Below are 21,074 nucleotides of genomic sequence, written 5' to 3'. Positions count from 1 at the left end.
TAGGAGCAGTATTATAGTAGTTATATTCTAGTACATAGGAGCAGTATTATAGTAGTTATATTCTTGTACATAGGAGGCAGTATTATAGTAGTTATATTCTTGTACATAGGAGCAGTATTATAGTAGTTATATTCTAGTACATAGGAGCAGTATTATAGTAGTTATATTCTAGACATAGGAGGCAGTATTATAGTAGTTATATTCTAGACATAGGGGCAGTATTATAGTAGTTATATTCTAGACATAGGGGCAGTATTATAGTAGTTATAGTCTTGTACATAGGAGCAGTATTATAGTAGTTATATTCTTGTACATAGGAGCAGTATTATAGTAGTTATATTCTTGTACATAGGAGCAGTATTATAGTAGTTATATTCTTGTACATAGGAGGCAGTATTATAGTAGTTATATTCTTAAACATAAAATCACGACCACTTAGAAAAATCTTTTTATTTCTTATTTACTTTTTTTTATTTTTGAATCAGATGTAATACAGGAGTTGTCACTGACTCCAGTAGCAGAACTTGCTGTTCCTGAACAGTATTTCATCTGCAGCTTCTGTTCATCATTGTCTCCGGTCACTTCATCGTCACTTTCTTGACTTCGGCTTATACCAAAACCATATTATTTTCTCACAAGATAAAATAAGATGAAAACTTGACAGTGAAATGTCTCATGCATTATATCACCGATCCGCCGCTTCTGAAAAAGTTCCAATAAATATTTTCTCTGGATTCCTCGTGCCTCACCTAAACCACCACCACCACGATTGTGCCGACGCTGCCTTCAAGTGGCTCTATCTTCCTGACTTGGCTCTTGAAATACATTCTTCGAGGACCTCCTCCAAACGTTGCAATGCCAAGAAAGTTTTTTTTTCAGGGAGGGAATAAAACCCAAATCCAGTTCTTACTTCCAGAAGACCACATTCCAGAGCTGCAGCCAGCACGGGTAGACAAAGAATGAAATGAAGGGGAAGAGCAGTGATCCATAGAGGTAGTGGTCCAGCATGCCCCCGGCAATGGCCTGGAGGAAGATCTGCCAGCATTCCAAGAACGTAACCGGATACTCAATAAGTTCTCGGTACAGGAAGATGCTGCCCAGTAGAGTGATGGCCGGCGTGACCAGGAGCAGCAGAAACGCATAGAGGAGCCTGCAAACATAAGAGAGGCGGCCTGAGACATGACTGATAAACAGAAAAAAAAATCCTGTGCTACTGTAGCATCTTGTAAGTTTCATACTCTAGTCACATCCAGAGCTGTGTGTTAACAATCTGAAGTACACTGCAGCAAAAAAATAAAAAACTTACTGGGAAAGTAGTAAGAAAGCAGCCTAAAGGCATGACAGTAAAACAGCAGACTTCTGAATGCAGCTCTGGGTGTGACTAGAGTCAGGATTTGAAGATGAATCATAGTAAAATGATGCAGAATTTACACTGATTCAAAGAGGAAAATTCTGAGTTTGTCAAATAATGTAGGTAATAAGAAGGGGGTGGGAATCAACCTGAAAACATAAGGAAATCGTGTAACAGGAGACTTCTGATGTGATTTGTGGGATCACTCACTTGGGTCCGACGGGCTGGACAATAGCGGCCACTGGCACAATGGTGACTGCCAGGATAAACCCCAGGGAAAAGTTAATGACGGCGATACAGCCGAGCTGAACGGCCAGATACAGGAGGGTGATCAGCTTCAGTGTCATCCAGCCCTGGTCCGATCCGCCGCCAGTCAGGACCCTGCAGGGAAAGGACAGAGACGCCTCTGGTTGGATTAGGGGGTTGCACATATTCGCTGTCCAGCAGTTCATGTAACCAGAAAAGAAGGAAAATAAAATGGCTGCAAATTTACATTCCTAGTATACCGGTTCTCATGTCAGGCCTGTGCACACCGGGGCACGAAGCAGCTCCTGCACAATAACACACAAAATGTTCTCGCCTATTCGCATTTCAGCAGCCATGACACTTATATTTTCATTGATGTGGCTGTATGAGGCATTGTGGGGGGAGGTATACACTTGTACATATAAACTATGGAAGTATAAGTCCCATCATTGTGATCATTAAATGGTTGTGCAGTGCAAAGATATTGACGACTTATTCTCAGGATAGGTGATCAATATCAGATCAGCAGGGGGCCGAATCCTGGGACCCTTCCTTTGTACAGGCAGCACAGTGCAATTAAAATACTGTACACTGACTGGAATGGGACGGACACTGCGCTGTCTGTACAAAGGAGATGACGAGCAGGCAGCGCGCATACAAGAACCACTATCCAATCATACAGGAGACGGACCTCAACAATCTGATGCCTCCTACCCTGAGGATGGGTTAGGGTTGGGCAATATCAAAAATATTCCCATGATAACGATATTAATAAATTTATCGCGTTAACGATATATATCATGATAAATGCCCAGTTAGAAGAAAAAAAAACACTTGGGGCCACAAGGAGGCGCTATACTGTATGGGGGCAGCCACAAGGAGGCGTCATACTGTATGAGGGTCCCCCCCTCAGTATAACATACATGGTCATAGACGGACATAAAACCTTTATTTAAGACAGTCGGGCTATCTTTTAGGGCAGGCATTCTCAAACTGCGGCCCTCCAGCTATTGTAAAACTACAACTCCCACAATTCCCTGCTGTAGGCTGATACCTGTAGGCTGTTCGGGCATGCTGGGAGTTGTAGTTTTGCAACAGCTGGAGGGTCGCAGTTTGAGGATGCCTGTTTTAGGGTCTCTCTCACACTCCTCTTCCTCCATCACTCGCACGCAAACTCTTTGGGGGTCGGAGGGAGACTTTACACGCCTCATTGCTCGTGTGCTGCTCGGCAGCCTCGCTCGGTTTTTGATTCCAACATCAGACGTCGGCGGGCAGAGACTTCATTATGGGAGCTCGGAGGACCCAGGGGCGGCCGCTGCGGGCACTAATTGGTACCTGGTATGCACGGATACAGGGGCGGGCGGACGCAGATTTTGAAGCGGCCAGCGCACATGATGTCACAAAATACTGCGGTTATTAGGAAACAGCGATATCACTGTTTCTTAATACCGCGGTATATCTCCAAGTATGGTATATCGCTCAACCCTAGGATGGTTCATCAATATCTTACCACTACACAACCCCTTTAAGATGTTAGATGGCCTCTTAGAGCTTCAGAAATCAAGCTTTTTACATTATATAAGGAAAAGTTCTGCAAGTTTCTTATAGACTTTGTGTATCATGTTCTCATCCTTTTCAAGATCTCTGCTTGCTGTTAATTAATGAAAACACTTGGGCGTAAACAAGACCTGTCACCTCTCCTGACATGTCTGTTTTAGACGCTACCTGTATACCCATGTAATAACAATTCTGGAATGTGCATCCATTCTTATTACTCTACGCTGTGCTGTTCCTCCACTATTAATACTAGAAGTCTCTGAATGACATGCCAGCAGTTTGTAATAAAGGTTTAATTAGGTGTTACCAGTTTGGGTTTCCCACAGTCTGACACTATCCAATCAGCGCTGCTGGTGTCAGACTGGGCAGGGACCCCCCCCCCCCGACTGGTAACATCCAGCTGGACCTTTAATGAAGACTGCAGGCAATTTATTAATAGTTTCTAGTAGGGATAATAGAGGAACAGTACATACAAATAGATTCTTCAGAACTGTTATTACATGGGAATGCAGGTAATTACTGAACAGGCATGTCAGGAGAGGTGATAGCGCCTCTGTAAATGCACCATACCTGTGTGTATTATGGGGCAGCGCCAACCCTGCCACGTATATAGCAATGGCGATGAGCACGACCGCTTCCGACTCTGAAACTGGGAAGTGGTCGGTGGCCATGTCCTGGCTCAGCACTGGGATGTAGTACAGGCTGAGCCCCGTAGCGTGGCAGATCACGATGGGAGTTGCCAGCGACAGGAGCCCGGGTCTGCCCTCCTGTAACACAATGATATAGAAGATCAGACTGGTCTACGGACGATCAGCCCTGCTGTATACAATGGGGACATATGTACCGGTTCAGCGTCGCCAGCGCCGTCCTCGCTCGTTGTTTCAGGCCGGCTCAACTTAATCCACAGATCCAGAGCGTGGGAACAAGGTCAAGGATCATTGACTGAAAGATCAGACTGAAACTGATGCAGAAGGTTAAACCTCCATAGTAAATCTGCAATCATACTAGAGCTGCATTCACAATTCTGCTGGGCTTCTTGTTAGCTCTCAGGTTAAACGTCGTCGCTGCTGCCCTCTGTACAACCCCAGGTTCTGCACACTAGGCTGAAGTATTAAGACAGGTGGGGGAAAACTACTAATCTCCCGTAATGAGGCAACGGGGGTCTCGGAGTGCAGTCCGAAACAAATTCAGAGCCAATGGGACTCTGTGTGGAGCTCTGGATGTGACTGTGTCAGGATCCCCATGTCTTTTTCTAATTAACCCATGAGGCAATTCAATCATAGCTCGAGTATTGTGACTTGTTTCAGTCTCCGGCTCCTCAGACCCGTCTCACCCCGACGGTTCCTACTCCTTGCAGTATTAAGCTGCGCTACAGACAACACCTGGCTTCTTACTGATTTTACAGCTCCCCCTTTCGGAATCACTGGAGGTAGCGACCCCCGGACCACATGTGTCATACGCCAACCATGAGAGAGAGTCAGTAATAAAGGGGATTTACATATCGATGGCCTATCCTTAGGATAGGTCATTGCTATCTGATTGGTGGGGCTCCAACTCCCGAGACCTCCGCCAATCAGTTGTATGAAGAGGTCGCAAGGCATCTTGAGCCTCTTACTAAGCCACGTGAGGTCACGTTCATTGGTCACATGGCCTAGGCGCTGCTCAGTTCCATTCAAGTAGATGGGGCTGAGTTGCAATACCAAGCACAGCCACTATACAATGTATGGCGCTGTGCTTGATATGCTGCAATCAATGCGGCCTCCACAAAAAGCTGATCGGCAGGGATGCTGGGAGTGAGACTCCCACCGATATCCTATTGATGACCGAGGTCATCAATATGTAAATCCCAGAGAATCTGAGGAAACTCCAATGTTTTCCATTACCTCCAAATTCCAAAGAGATCATCCAAAATAGACAAAATGTGGGCGAGATCTACCCCTAGTTTAGTATTTTTATTATTTTATTTAGGTTTATTTTTCTCTTTACTTTTCCACCACTAGAGGGAGCTGACGGCATAAGAATGTATACAGCTCCCACGAAGCTAAATAAACCTGACTGTCACAAGCTCCCCCTAGTGGTGGCTGCTGGCAGAGCTCGCCATCACTGATCTCTACTACGAGGAGCCCTTTACCTCTCACCTGAGGACAGCTCTAGACAATCAGCAAGAACCTAAACCTGGCATCGTTATTTTTGGTAAAGGATATTCGAAGGATGAGAATGAGGATGAGGAAACCGATGGCCGGCATGTAAATCCCAATAGACACGAATCTGGAGAGGGAGGGAAGCAGGTAGAAGAAGTAGGACTGATGCAGACGCTCGGACAGGTTATTCAGTTTGCGGAACATCCCTTCAAGAGTCCTGGGAAAGAAGAGGGAAAATGTGAGGAAGAGACCAGAACTTCACTGTGCGGCTCCCCCTTATGGCCACTTGGTGGAACTGCACTCATCACAGCCGCAGCAGCATGGTGTTACATATCTGTGGTGTAATAGAAGCTTTATAATCACTCACTCTCCGATGGTGACCATGTCGTATTTGTACTGCCGGAAGCTGTTGATGCCGCGTAGGGTGATGGCTTCGATGTGGTAGCGAAGGAAGAGGCCGTGGTCTCCCTGAGGTCGGCCGGACCCTTGCTTGAGAACCATGAGAAGCATCGTCTGCAGGTTGTGTAGGTATCCCGCGAAGGTGTCATAGTCATTGCGCTGCAGCTGTACCACAAGAGATCAGTGTTAACCTGAGAGAACACCAGGGGGCGCTGCACTCTGTAATAAACACTAGGGGGCAGAGTATTAATACGATGATGACTGGAAATGAGAAGGCGGCTACACTACTCTAGTCACAGCCAGAGCTGCATTCTCAATTCTGCTGGTTACTGGGGCCTGCGATCAGTCAGTACTATGATGACATATGCGCTCCTAGAACGCTAGAAAGATCCCATACCGCATTCGCCCCTTTTCGGTGAAATGGACCAAAGGGATTTTTTTTTGTTTTTTCCTATCAGTATTCTGGTGGCCATATTTTTTTATTAATTTTTTTAGTACGAAGTGACTTGTGCGAGGTCTTGTTTTTCACTGGACTAACTGTTCTTTATTTTGGAGCCATTTTCAGGTAACATGCAAGTAATGAATTTATATTTAGACTGACTTTTTTTTTTTTTTTTACTTTTTGCACCAATCACTGTAAATAAATGTTTACGGCTCTGGTGATACGTGTGCATCGCAGCTGTTACATTTATATGTACAAAAAATAAAAATAAATCATGTTTGCAATGTATTTTTTTTATTACCATAGTTTTCAGACGATAAAACGCACTTTTTGGCAAGACAATAATCTTGCCATAAAGTGCCAGCTGACTGCTTCCGTAATGACTTGCGCTGCCTCTGCCTCCTGCTGCCCTGCTCACATACACCAGAACTGAAGCGAGACGTCTTATGGGGCGAAAAATACGGTACATATCGCCACGCCCAAAAAAGTGCAAACTATTAAAATATAAAAAAATATCACCTATGCGGTGAACACCGTAACAAAAAAAAAAAAAACGCGCGATTCACCATTTTTTAGTCACCTTGTCCCCCCAAAAAATAGGATCGGACTGTTCGATTATGGGCCGGACGCTCCATAAAATGTGGAATGCACGCGGCTTTTTTGGCGTTTTATTTTTTCTGCGTGGTATCGAATATCGCAATCCTTTTTTATGGTATCGAAATCGAATCAAAATTTTGGTATCGCGACAACCCTAGACAGAATAGCAGCTGGCTGGATTCATTTTCCATCACATCACACATTGCTCGTTTCCATGGTTACGGCCACCCTGAAATCCCGCAGCGGTGGCCGTTCTCACACACTACAGAACAATGCACCAACCTCTCTGGTGACTGGGACCACGGGGGTGCACATAGGCCGGGTTTTATCCTATAGCTTGCAAGCACGACCACCACTGCTGGATTTTAATGCAGGGTGGTCATAACCATGGAAACGAGCAGTGTATAATGTGATGGCAAAATGAATCCAGCCAGCAAAGGAGGCAATATGGAGAATCACAATACATTAGTAAGTGCCTGGTATTAACGTTCTCTACATGATCAAAGCCACTTGCTGAAGTGAGAGGACCCCTTTAAGTTGCTTAAGAAGCCTAGAAAGTTGAGCCGCAGATGCAGCAAGCATTAAAGGGGTTTTCCAAGGGTTATCCTCAGAACAGTTCACCTAATAACAGATTGGAAGGGGGGCCAGGAGCTGGACCTGAGAATAGGTTATCAGTAATAAAGTCCATTACCAGCTGCGGCAGGTAATAGACGGCAGCCCAACACAAAATGTGAACTACACTGTACAGGGAGTGCAGAATTATTAGGCAAATGAGTATTTTGACCACATCATCCTCTTTATGCATGTTGTCTTACTCCAAGCTGTATAGGCTCGAAAGCCTACTACCAATTAAGCATATTAGGTGATGTGCATCTCTGTAATGAGAAGGGGTGTGGTCTAATGACATCAACACCCTATATCAGGTGTGCATAATTATTAGGCAACTTCCTTTCCTTTGGCAAAATGGGTCAAAAGAAGGACTTGACAGGCTCAGAAAAGTCAGAAATAGTGAGATATCTTGCAGAGGGATGCAGCACTCTTAAAATTGCAAAGCTTCTGAAGCGTGATCATCGAACAATCAAGCGTTTCATTCATAATAGTCAACAGGGTCGCAAGAAGCGTGTGGAAAAACCAAGGCGCAAAATAACTGCCCATGAACTGAGAAAAGTCAAGCGTGCAGCTGCCAAGATGCCACTTGCCACCAGTTTGGCCATATTTCAGAGCTGCAACATCACTGGAGTGCCCAAAAGCACAAGGTGTGCAATACTCAGAGACATGGCCAAGGTAAGAAAGGCTGAAAGACGACCACCACTGAACAAGACACACAAGCTGAAACGTCAAGACTGGGCCAAGAAATATCTCAAGACTGATTTTTCTAAGGTTTTATGGACTGATGAAATGAGAGTGAGTCTTGATGGGCCAGATGGCTGGATTGGTAAAGGGCAGAGAGCTCCAGTCCGACTCAGACGCCAGCAAGGTGGAGGTGGAGTACTGGTTTGGGCTGATATCATCAAAGATGAGCTTGTGGGGCCTTTTTGGGTTGAGGATGGAGTCAAGCTCAACTCCCAGTCCTACTGCCAGTTTCTGGAAGACACCTTCTTCAAGCAGTGGTACAGGAAGAAGTCTGCGTCCTTCAAGAAAAACATGATTTTCATGCAGGACAATGCTCCATCACACGCGTCCAAGTACTCCACAGCGTGGCTGGCAAGAAAGGGTATAAAAGAAGAAAATCTAATGACATGGCCTCCTTGTTCACCTGATCTGAACCCCATTGAGAACCTGTGGTCCATCATCAAATGTGAGATTTACAAGGAGGGAAAACAGTCCACCTCTCTGAACAGTGTCTGGGAGGCTGTGGTTGCTGCTGCACGCAATGTTGATGGTGAACAGATCAAAACACTGACAGAATCCATGGATGGCAGGCTTTTGAGTGTCCTTGCAAAGAAAGGTGGCTATATTGGTCACGGATTTGTTTTTGTTTTGTTTTTGAATGTCAGAAATGTATATTTGTGAATGTTGAGATGTTATATTGGTTTCACTGGTAAAAATAAATAATTGAAATGGGTATATATTTGTTTTTTGTTAAGTTGCCTAATAATTATGCACAGTAATAGTCACCTGCACACACAGATATCCCCCTAAAATAGCTAAAACTAAAAACAAACTAAAAACTACTTCCAAAAATGTTCAGCTTTGATATTAATGAGTTTTTTGGGTTCATTGAGAACATGGTTGTTGTTCAATAATAAAATTAATCCTCAAAAATACAACTTGCCTAATAATTCTGCACTCCCTGTATAACCAAGCCTGGCGCTGCACAGGGCACAGACACATGAAGGGGGCACCGGGCTCACCTTGCCCTGTATGGTGCAGAGCAGCTGGTTCTTCTGGCAGAAGGCTAGGAACAGGTTCACCATGTCCAGGTTTGGTAGCTGCCCGTTCAGCCCTTCAACGACCACATCGAAACTGGTGATGACATCACTGCTAATCTCCAGAGACATGGCAGCCTGGATGGCACCAGCTCTTCCCATCATCACCGACGACTTGATGTCTGGTGGGTGCAGAGGACAAGACAATAGAGGGGTTACCCAGGAAATAACACTGATCACTTATCCTCGGGATAGGTCATCAATAACAATTCCTGAATAACCCCTTTAATATGGTGAACAGACTGCGGCACAATATTTGGTGCGGCCTCTAGAGGGCAGCAGACACAAGAACAATATGTGAAAGCAATCAGACACATTAAAGGGGTACAATCCACAGGTTAGGGAATAACTATTAGATCGGTGGGGATCCTATCGCTGGGACCCCCAGTGATCATGAGAACGGTACCTGCCTGGAGAGGCAGGTGGAGCATGTGAACTGCCACTCCACTGATTTCTATGGGAGTTCTGGAAATAGAGGAGCGCTGTACTCAGCTATCGCTGGAACACCCATAGACATGGAGCAGCAGTGTACAGGCTCTACCTGCCGCTCCGTTCATTTTTGGGGGCTCCGTAGGGTCCCAGCGGCAGGACCACCACTGCTCTAATAGTAATAACTGTTAACAACCGCAGAACCCCTTTAATAGGGGTATTCCCACCATCACAGGATATGTCATAAATGTCTGATAGATGCCAGTCCTGCCGCTCACTCCCGCACCCATCTGCTGGGTGGGGTGTCCTCTGTCCGACACCGCTATGGGTGCCATGACTTCCGCAGTCATATCCATTCAGCCATGCATGTGGGACTGGGTTAGGGGACAGGCGATGACATCATTGGGTTAACACAAGAGGGCTGCACACAGGGGGACCCCTCCCCACCCCTCTGCCCTAATGGGTCACATGAACAGGGTGGGCTGTCATGACCCCGGGCCCTTCTCTGGTAGGTAAATATATAACTTTCTAATGGAATTTGTGGTTTCAGCTTTCATTTCCAAGATCTCAGCTTGCTGTTGGTGAACGGAAACATAAATAAAAATGCTATCCTGCAGCTCTGGAAAAAAATAGAACATGTCCTATTTCTGTCTGCAATTGCGGACAAGAATAGGCAGTTCTATGGGGTGCCGGCCGAGTGTATTGCGGATCCGTAATACACTACGGACGTGTGAATGGTGCCTAATACACAGCCTGGACCCCAGACTGATACATTATCCTTGAAGAGCTACATTGTAACAAAGTATCAGCACAGGCGAGGGATCCGCTTGGTCCCTTCCCCCGGGGCAACCCCTGGAGTCAGCGACGCTCTAGAACTGAACTCTGGTACCGGTCACATTGACGTCGTGGTATCCCTCCAGCCAGGCCTCCATCCCGATCAGGTCGTGCTCGTTCACCAGGAAGATGATATCCTTCGCCCAGTAGATCTGCCCTGTGAGGAGCACAAATCACAAGAGGGTCGTCCGCATTAGTGAAAATTCAAACCGCCACCAAGAAACGGTAACACGAAACTGGAGACCCCTTTAAAAATTTGGCACAGGACGGCCCACCCATAATCACCTCCGCTAAAGATTCCTTTAATTCAGGAAATCTAACCAGGCGGCGTAAATGTAACGTCATATGGATCGTAACGAGACCCGAAGCGGAAAACAGAGCAGAATGAACGATATCTAGAATATCTGATCATTTCCCGACGACCCTGGATTAAAGGAATCTTCCTGCAGGTGATCTGAGGTCAGAGGAGCCCGGGGTTATTTCTACAGGAGATGAAGAGAGATCCAAAAACAACCCCCCCCCCCTCCTCGACAGGAACAGTAATGGCCGCCACTGCCTTCCGTCATTTAAGACGGCTTCGAAAAAGCGCTTTCAGGGAGGACGCCAGAGAAGAGAATTTCTACCCAAGGATAACGACTCAGGGGCTTCTATTTACTGGTGTTTTTGACATGCCCTTTACCTTCTTAAAGGGGTATCCCAACCAGTGACATTCATGGCATATCTACTAGATGGGGGTCTGGAAAAAATAAATTATGCTGTAGGGAAAACGTAGAGTTAAATGCATGGCCATGTCAGCTATGTTCTTGCACCCACAGAGGGGTCCCAGGCAGGGAGACATTGGCCCTAATCGGTGCTATCGCCAGGGGATGTCACACAGAGACGACCCCATTGGGAATAACAGACATATGTCGGAATGAAGTCCAGTGATGTCATCAACCAGGGGACTGTCATACAACACCCCCCTCTCCGGGGGTCTCACCTCGGAAGTAAGAGGCCAGCGACAGCAGGAGCCCCACCGCCTGGTTATTGTTCTGGCCCTCGCTGCAGGGGACACTGAGGACCAAGGACTCTGTACTGGCAGCACGAGGGGCCCGCAGGATGCCGTACACATTAGTGCCTTTCACCATCTGTAACCACGACAACAGAAATGCAGAATAAGGTTATGGCAGCACTCCCCCCCCCCCCCCCCCCCCCCCATATATACCGTACATACGTAGCGCTCGGTGGACTCATCAGGAAACGGCAGATTCCTAATGAAGCTCTGAGTGTAAACTTCTAGCCCGATCCCTCGCATCGTCCGCTCCAGCCAGGCGACAGGAGAGCCCCTGCACAACGGCACGTCAACACACAATCAACCCCAGGAGGCGCCACACTACATGAGTAAACGAACACCAGGAGGCGCCATACTACATGAGTAAACGAACCCCAGGAGGCGCCACACTACATGAGTAAACGAACCCCAAGAGGCGCCACACTACATGAGTAAACGAACCCCAGGTGGCGCCATACTACATGAGTAAACGAACCCCAGGTGGCGCCATACTACATGAGTAAACGAACCCCAGGAGGCGCCATACTACATGAGTAAACGAACCCCAGGAGGCGCCACACTACATGAGTAAACGAACCCCAGGAGGCGCCACACTACATGAGTAAACGAACCCCAGGAGGCGCCATACTACATGAGTAAACGAACCCCAGGAGGCGCCAAACTACATGAGTAAACGAACCCCAGGAGGCGCCAAACTACATGAGTAAAAGAACCCCAGGAGGCGCCACACTACATGAGTAAACGAACCCCAGGAGGCGCCATACTACATGAGTAAACGAACCCCATGAGGCGCCACACTACATGAGTAAACGAACCCCAGGAGGCGCCATACTATATGAGTAAATGAACACCAGGTGGCGCCATACTACATGAGTAAATGAACACCAGGTGGCGCCATATCATGTAAAACATGAACATCAGGTGGCACCAAATGAAGTAAGTGCAGACTGTGCAGAGGAGCCAATGAGAAAGCTCCTTACTTACAGACAATGGTGGGCAGCTGTGAGTAAGGAGCTTTCTCTACAGCAGAGGGTTAATTAGTTTGGCCCGTCTCCTGCTCTGAGATTCCCTATCTCTCAGAAAACGGCTCTCTATTGTCAGCCTGCGGGAGAAACAACTCATTCGAAGAGTTCCTGCCCAGGGCCCCTTCTCCATCTCCAGGGTGGAGCTGCTGCCATGTTGTTACCCAGCTCGCTGGTTCTCTGCCACTCGCTGTCATCCAGCTACAGCCTGTACCCCAGGGGCAGGCGGCTGAGAGCCCAGAGAACGGGGCAGTGGGAGGAGGTGCTGGCCCAGAGTGGCCCCTAAATGTGTCCTGGGGACGAGCCCTGGGTGTGAAGACAATGCCGAGGACATGGCTGGTCAGGGGGTCAGGTGTGTGGACACCGATGTGACAGTCAGTCAATACTCTACATGCTGCTCTGTATGTGATGCTGCTATGGGCCACTATACGCACTGCATGGTGATACAGGGTTGGCACTGCTGGGGTTAATATGGAACCATCTTGACATGAAGATGCAGATCTGGTCACTCACCCGGCCGACTTCTTGTGTGCAGCAAATTCTCGCGCGTAGGACAGCGCCCTCTCCCCGTACACGAACTTCTCATCCACCATGGTGGATCCCATGGAATTCTCCGATATGTAGGAGCGCAGTGTGAACGGCTGGAAAGCCAGGCCCAGGAACCAGCCGACCCCGACCAAATAGCTGATGATGCTGAGGGGAAACCGAGGGACAACACAATAAGACAAAGGGAACAAAACTGTCAGCTCCCACCGAAGGAAATGAAATCCTGCTCACAAAGCTCAGGGTTTGGAACAATGTATCAGCGCAGGCAAAACAGATGAGCCAGGAATCCATGACAGGTGTGCACTGCTGGATGGCAGAGGATCGCCGGCACTAACACACCGTAACAAACCCTCAGCAGTGTAACCAGGAATAGGTCCATAAGGCTTTTAAGCCGTGAACTCACTGACAACAACCAGAGGTCTAGAATAGAATGTATTCTCCTGTCCTACAGTCATCCTCTCCCCTGAAATGGCTGATAACAGGGAGCAATAGACTGTATTCTCCTGTCCTACAGTCATCCTCTCCCCTGAAATGGCTGATAACAGGGGGCAATAGACTGTATTCTCCTGTCCTACAGTCATCCTCTCCCCTGAAATGGCTGATAACAGGGAGCAATAGACTGTATTCTCCTGTCCTACAGTCATCCTCTCCCCTGAAATGGCTGATAACAGGGGGCAATAGACTGTATTCTCCTGTCCTACAGTCATCCTCTCCCCTGAAATGGCTGATAACAGGGGCAATAGACTGTATTCTCCTGTCCTACAGTCATCCTCTCCCCTGAAATGGCTGATAACAGGGGGCAATAGACTGTATTCTCCTGTCCTACAGTCATCCTCTCCCCTGAAATGGCTGATAACAGGGAGCAATAGACTGTATTCTCCTGTCCTACAGTCATCCTCTCCCCTGAAATGGCTGATAACAGGGGGCAATAGACTGTATTCTCCTGTCCTACAGTCATCCTCTCCCCTGAAATGGCTGATAACAGGGGGCAATAGACTGTATTCTCCTGTCCTACAGTCATCCTCTCCCTGAAATGGCTGATAACAGGGGGCAATAGACTGTATTCTCCTGTCCTACAGTCATCCTCTCCCCTGAAATGGCTGATAACAGGGGGCAATAGACTGTATTCTCCTGTCCTACAGTCATCCTCTCCCCTGAAATGGCTGATAACAGGGAGCAATAGACTGTATTCTCCTGTCCTACAGTCATCCTCTCCCCTGAAATGGCTGATAACAGGGAGCAATAGACTGTATTCTCCTGTCCTACAGTCATCCTCTCCCCTGAAATGGCTGATAACAGGGGGCAATAGACTGTATTCTCCTGTCCTACAGTCATCCTCTCCCCTGAAATGGCTGATAACAGGGGGCAATAGACTGTATTCTCCTGTCCTACAGTCATCCTCTCCCCTGAAATGGCTGATAACAGGGGCAATAGACTGTATTCTCCTGTCCTACAGTCATCCTCTCCCCTGAAATGGCTGATAACAGGGGGCAATAGACTGTATTCTCCTGTCCTACAGTCATCCTCTCCCCTGAAATGGCTGATAACAGGGGGCAATAGACTGTATTCTCCTGTCCTACAGTCATCCTCTCCCCTGAAATGGCTGATAACAGGGGCAATAGACTGTATTCTCCTGTCCTACAGTCATCCTCTCCCCTGAAATGGCTGATAACAGGGGCAATAGACTGTATTCTCCTGTCCTACAGTCATCCTCTCCCCTGAAATGGCTGATAACAGGGGCAATAGACTGTATTCTCCTGTCCTACAGTCATCCTCTCCCCTGAAATGGCTGATAACAGGGGGCAATAGACTGTATTCTCCTGTCCTACAGTCATCCTCTCCCCTGAAATGGCTGATAACAGGGGGCAATAGACTGTATTCTCCTGTCCTACAGTCATCCTCTCCCCTGAAATGGCTGATAACAGGGGGCAATAGACTGTATTCTCCTGTCCTACAGTCATCCTCTCCCCTGAAATGGCTGATAACAGGGGGCAATAGACTGTATTCTCCTGTCCTACAGTCATCCTCTCCCCTGAAATGGCTGATAACAGGGGCAATAGACTGTATTCTCCTGTCCTACAGTCATCCTCTCCCCTGAAATGGCTGATAACAGGGGGCAATAGACTGTATTCTCCTGTCCTACAGTCATCCTCTCCCCTGAAATGGCTGATAACAGGGGGCAATAGACTGTATTCTCCTGTCCTACAGTCATCCTCTCCCCTGAAATGGCTGATAACAGGGGGCAATAGACTGTATTCTCCTGTCCTACAGTCATCCTCTCCCCTGAAATGGCTGATAACAGGGGGCAATAGACTGTATTCTCCTGTCCTACAGTCATCCTCTCCCCTGAAATGGCTGATAACAGGGGGCAATAGACTGTATTCTCCTGTCCTACAGTCATCCTCTCCCCTGAAATGGCTGATAACAGGGGGCAATAGACTGTATTCTCCTGTCCTACAGTCATCCTCTCCCCTGAAATGGCTGATAACAGGGGGCAATAGACTGTATTCTCCTGTCCTACAGTCATCCTCTCCCCTGAAATGGCTGATAACAGGGGGCAATAGACTGTATTCTCCTGTCCTACAGTCATCCTCTCCCCTGAAATGGCTGATAACAGGGGGCAATAGACTGTATTCTCCTGTCCTACAGTCATCCTCTCCCCTGAAATGGCTGATAACAGGGGGCAATAGACTGTATTCTCCTGTCCTACAGTCATCCTCTCCCCTGAAATGGCTGATAACAGGAGGCAATAGACTGTATTCTCCTGTCCTACAGTCATCCTCTCCCCTGAAATGGCTGATAACAGGGGGCAATAGACTGTATTCTCCTGTCCTACAGTCATCCTCTCCCCTGAAATGGCTGATAACAGGGGGCAATAGACTGTATTCTCCTGTCCTACAGTCATCCTCTCCCCTGAAATGGCTGATAACAGGGGGCAATAGACTGTATTCTCCTGTCCTACAGTCATCCTCTCCCCTGAAATGGCTGATAACAGGGGGCAATAGACTGTATTCTCCTGTCCTACAGTCATCCTCTCCCCTGAAATGGCTGATAACAGGGAGCAATAGTCTGTATTCTCCTGTCCTACAGTCATCCTCTCCCCTGAAATGGCTGATAACAGGGGGCAATAGACTGTATTCTCCTGTCCTACAGTCATCCTCTCCCCTGAAATGGCTGATAACAGGGAGCAATAGACTGTGTTCCTCTTTCCTATAGTCATGTATGAGGGCGTACAGAAAAGCTGTTTTAGGCTAGGCTCACATGTGACTAATTAGCTATCCGTGCTGCAGATTTTGTTGCAGATTAGATGCAGTCTCATACTTTGCATTGATAAGGGTGATACCGCAGCCTTTCTGCAGCAAGTGGATGAGAAATCTGACATTCTCATCCACTATGCTGGTTCCGTACAACGCTGCAGATTTACCGCACGAAAATCTGCAACGGCAAATCCGCAGCTAATCAGCAACGTGTGAACCGAGGCTTTACTGCGCACTTACCAGAGGGGGGCGTTTAGCCGTGTGATGATGCGCGAGAGCGCCTGCCGCCGATTTGGATCAGAGAGGATCCCCATGGTGTCAGTGCCGTCCCTGCAACAATAAACATAAAAGAGAGAAGTTAAAGGGATTCTGTCAGCAAGAGTAGGCATATATGACTGATTCCATGTTACTGGAGGTCAGAAATATACCAGTATGTAAGCTATCAATGCTGTAGTTGAGGCTGGCGCATGCGCAGTTCCTTCCATGAGGCTGATGCCAGCACAGGGATAGGAGACCGTGCGGGCGCTTAGGTGATAAGTAAAAGCGCTCACGTGAGGTTACAGTGCAGCCTCATTAAGGACATGAGGATGACGGGATGTGCCGGGCTCCTCGGGCGCGGCGGGCTCCACTGACGGTTAGGACCGCCCCTTGGGCTCTTTTCACGGGTGATTTGCATATATATAACAGCATTTTTTCAGCAAAACTACAGCAGATAAGTTACATACTGTAATCAGGTCTATATGCGGAATCTTGCTGACAGGATCCCTTTAAGAAACATGATGATCAGTACAGAGCAGCACTGTACGTTATACCCGGTCATTATAATGCACGACTGGATAGGAGTCAGTAAACGTGGTTTATTATAACCTGAGAAGGATGAGACGGACATAATATACAGACGATAAGCAATGGGCGAGGTGACTGTACACAGGGGTATAGCAAGAGGTCAGCTTGGGGCACCTTTCCCTCAGGGCTTTGTGGCCGGGGTGCACATAGCATTCATGCTGCCTGGGGCAAAAATTGAAACAGCATCCCCCCCGGTCGCTATAGGTCCGGCAACTGCACAGTATAATGTGCCGGTGGCTATAGGTCCGGCAACTGCACAGTATAATGTGCCGGTGGCTATAGGTCCGGCAACTGCACAGTATAATGTGCCGGTGGCTATAGGTCCGGCAACTGCACAGTATAATGTGCCGGTGGCTATAGGTCCGGCAACTGCACAGTATAATGTGCCGGTGGCTATAGGTCCGGCAACTGCACAGTATAATGTGCCGGTGGCTATAGGTCCGGCAACTGCACAGTATAATGTGCCGGTGGCTATAGGTCCGGCAACTGCACAGTATAATGTGCCGGTGGCTATAGGTCCGGCAACTGCACAGTATAATGTGCCGGTGGCTATAGGTCCGGCAACTGCACAGTATAATGTGCCGGTGGCTATAGGTCCGGCAACTGCACAGTATAATGTGCCGGTGGCTATAGGTCCGGCAACTGCACAGTATAATGTGCCGGTGGCTATAGGTCCGGCAACTGCACAGTATAATGTGCCGTGGCTATAGGTCCGGCAACTGCACAGTATAATGTGCCGGTTGCTATAGGTCCGGCAACTGCACAGTATAATGTGCCGGTGGCTATAGGTCCGGCAACTGCACAGTATAATGTGCCGGTCGCTATAGGTCCGGCAACTGCACAGTATAATGTGCCGGTCGCTATAGGTCCGGCAACTGCACAGTTTAATGTGCCGGTCGCTATAGGTCCGGCAACTGCACAGTATAATGTGTCGGTCGCTATAGGTCCGGCAACTGCACAGTATAATGTGCCGGTCGCTAAAGGTCCGGCAACTGCACAGTATAATGTGCCGGTCGCTAAAGGTCCGGCAACTGCACAGTATAATGTGCCGGTCGCTATAGGTCCGGCAACTGCACAGTATAATGTGCCGGTCGCTATAGGTCCGGCAACTGCACAGTATAATATGCCGGTCGCTATAGGTCCGGTAACTGCACAGTATAATATGCCGGTCGCTATAGGTCCGGTAACTGCACAGTATAATGTGCCGGTCGCTATAGGTCCGGCAACTGCACAGTATAATGTGCCGGTCGCTATAGGTCCGGCAACTGCACAGTATAATGTGCCGGTCGCTATAGGTCCACTAACTCAACAGCATAATACTTATTATCAGAAGTGGTAACTGTACAGTATATATGATATTCTGTTGTACATTATACAGGTGACTTTGGGGTCATTAGGCTGGGTTCACACCTGATTGTATCCGATAAGCGCTGTTTACAGGCGTTTTTATCGGGCGTATTTTGGGGCGTTTTTGTATTTGGAAACGTGCGTCGTACACGCGTTTTTGCTATTGACCACAGAGGCGTACGCACGACAATACGCATCAAAGAAGCTACTGTACTTCTTGGGGCGTTAGGCGTTTTATAGCGCGTTCGTACGCGCTGTAAAACGCTCAGGTGAGAAACATGCCCATAGGGATTAATTGGTTTTTGCCTGTTGAGCGTTTTACAGCGCGTAGGAACGTGCTGTAAAACGCTCAGGTGTGAACCCAGCCTTATAGGCCTATTATTACATTATTATAATGTGCAGGTCAATTAAACACAGGATATAATATCCAGATATTAGACACTGGTTATATTACTATAATGTACAATTATTAAATATACAAAGGATGTTACACACTGGTTATTCTATTATAATATACAGTGAATACACAGTTATTAGCACACACACACACACACTACATACAGCTATTATTTCACACAGTATATAATGTACATTGGTTATTATATCAGTATATATTATACACACTTGTTATTATATTAATATATATTACACACAGGCAACACACTATTCATACACAGTATATTATATATTACACACAGGCCATTCACACACTATACACACACACAGTATATTATATATTACATACAGACTATACATACACATTATTATATATTACACACACTATTCATACACTATACACACAGTATATTATTATATATTACACACAGTATATTATTATATATTACACACAGGCTAATATTATATATTACACACACACAGTATATTACACACACACACACACTATACACACAGTATATTATATATTACACACACAGTATATTATATATTACACACACACACAGTATATTATATATTACACACACACACAGTATATTATATATTACACACACACACAGTATATTATATATTACACACACACACAGTATATTATATATTACACACACACACAGTATATTATATATTACACACACACACAGTATATTATATATTACACACACAGTATATTATATATTACACACACAGTATATTATATATTACACACACACAGTATATTATATATTACACACACACACAGTATATTATATATTACACACACACAGTATATTATATATTACACACACACAGTATATTATATATTACACACACAGTATATTATATATTACACACACACAGTATATTATATATTACACAATATATTATATATTACACTCACAGTATATTGTATATTACACACACAGTATATTATATATTACACAATATATTATATATTACACTCACAGTATATTGTATATTACACACACAGTATATTATATATTACACAATATATTATATATTACACTCACAGTATATTGTATATTACACACACAGTATATTATATATTACACACACAGTATATTACATATTACACACACAGTATATTACATATTACACTCACACAGTATATTACATATTACACTCACACAGTATATTACATATTACACTCACACAGTATATTACATATTACACTCACACAGTATATTACATATTACACTCACACAGTATATTACATATTACACTCACACAGTATATTACATATTACACTCACACAGTATATTATATATTACACTCACACAGTATATTATATATTACACTCACACAGGCTCGTGGTCTGTCTCTGTCTCTGTCTCTGTCACTGTCACTGCCGCTCTCTCTCTCTCTCTCACCTCCTCTGTCACTACAGATGTTTCCGCATCATAGAGACCAGGAAGCAGAGGGCAGAGCGGCCGCGAGCAGTTACCATAGAGAGAATCAGGAGGACACGGCGGCATCTAATGGCAGGAAGGGGAATTGCACTACAATGGAAACCAGTAATCACACTGGGGGAGAGTTATAAAACTGCTGTAAAGTAGAGCTGGCCGAGTTGCCCATAGCAACCAGATTCCAGCTTTCATTTTCCACAGCTCCTTTCTAAAATGAAAGGTGGAATCTGATTGGTTGCTTTGGGCAACTCAGCCAGCTCTACTTTACAGCAGTTTGATAAATCTCCCCCAGTGTGCGCCATTTATAACTGTTCAGTCCCATCGGTCACACTGCAGATCATCAGCTGGAACCTGCCAGGGTGTCAACATTTATGCAATCAATGCAGGATAGGCCAGTGATTTAGTTTGAGACGAGCGGGTGTCACGCTCAGGACTCGCAGCGCAGCAGCTCCCGTCCTGACCTCCCAGCGCTGCCGGGGTCACACAGCATTATATAGATTTATGATGCTATGTAACCCTTAGAGGCCTGGCCTGTATTAGATAACACTGATATAATGCTGTCGGTGTTACCCAATACATTCCAGACCTCTAAGGGTTACATAGCATCATAAATCAATATAAGGCCTCTTGCACACGACCGTATGTATTTTGCGGTCTGCAAAAAAACGGATCAGTAAAAAATACGGATGACGTCCGTGTGCATTCCGTATTTTGCAGAACG

At 46.4% G+C, this 21,074-nt stretch overlaps 1 protein-coding gene across 1 annotated transcript; it reads right to left on the bottom strand.

Moving 5' to 3' along the window:
* Nucleotides 1-801: 801 nt before the first annotated feature.
* Nucleotides 802-20,301, bottom strand: GPAA1 (glycosylphosphatidylinositol anchor attachment 1). Its single transcript, XM_044294972.1, has 13 exons — nucleotides 20,250-20,301; nucleotides 16,542-16,631; nucleotides 13,012-13,191; nucleotides 11,639-11,750; nucleotides 11,405-11,552; nucleotides 10,481-10,582; nucleotides 9,088-9,284; nucleotides 5,663-5,859; nucleotides 5,359-5,512; nucleotides 3,999-4,070; nucleotides 3,725-3,921; nucleotides 1,562-1,732; nucleotides 802-1,150 (listed from the first exon to the last, which is right to left on the bottom strand). Exons 2-13 carry the CDS (start codon nucleotides 16,613-16,615, stop codon nucleotides 907-909), a joined length of 1,848 nt encoding a protein of 615 aa, XP_044150907.1. The 5' UTR covers nucleotides 16,616-16,631; nucleotides 20,250-20,301; the 3' UTR covers nucleotides 802-906.
* Nucleotides 20,302-21,074: the final 773 nt, after the last annotated feature.

Source organism: Bufo gargarizans, chromosome 5 (assembly GCF_014858855.1).
Source record: "Bufo gargarizans isolate SCDJY-AF-19 chromosome 5, ASM1485885v1, whole genome shotgun sequence".
Taxonomy (NCBI): Eukaryota; Metazoa; Chordata; class Amphibia; order Anura; family Bufonidae; genus Bufo; species Bufo gargarizans.
Note: the sequence above shows the minus strand (reverse complement) of the source record. Positions and strands in the feature narration are given on the sequence as shown.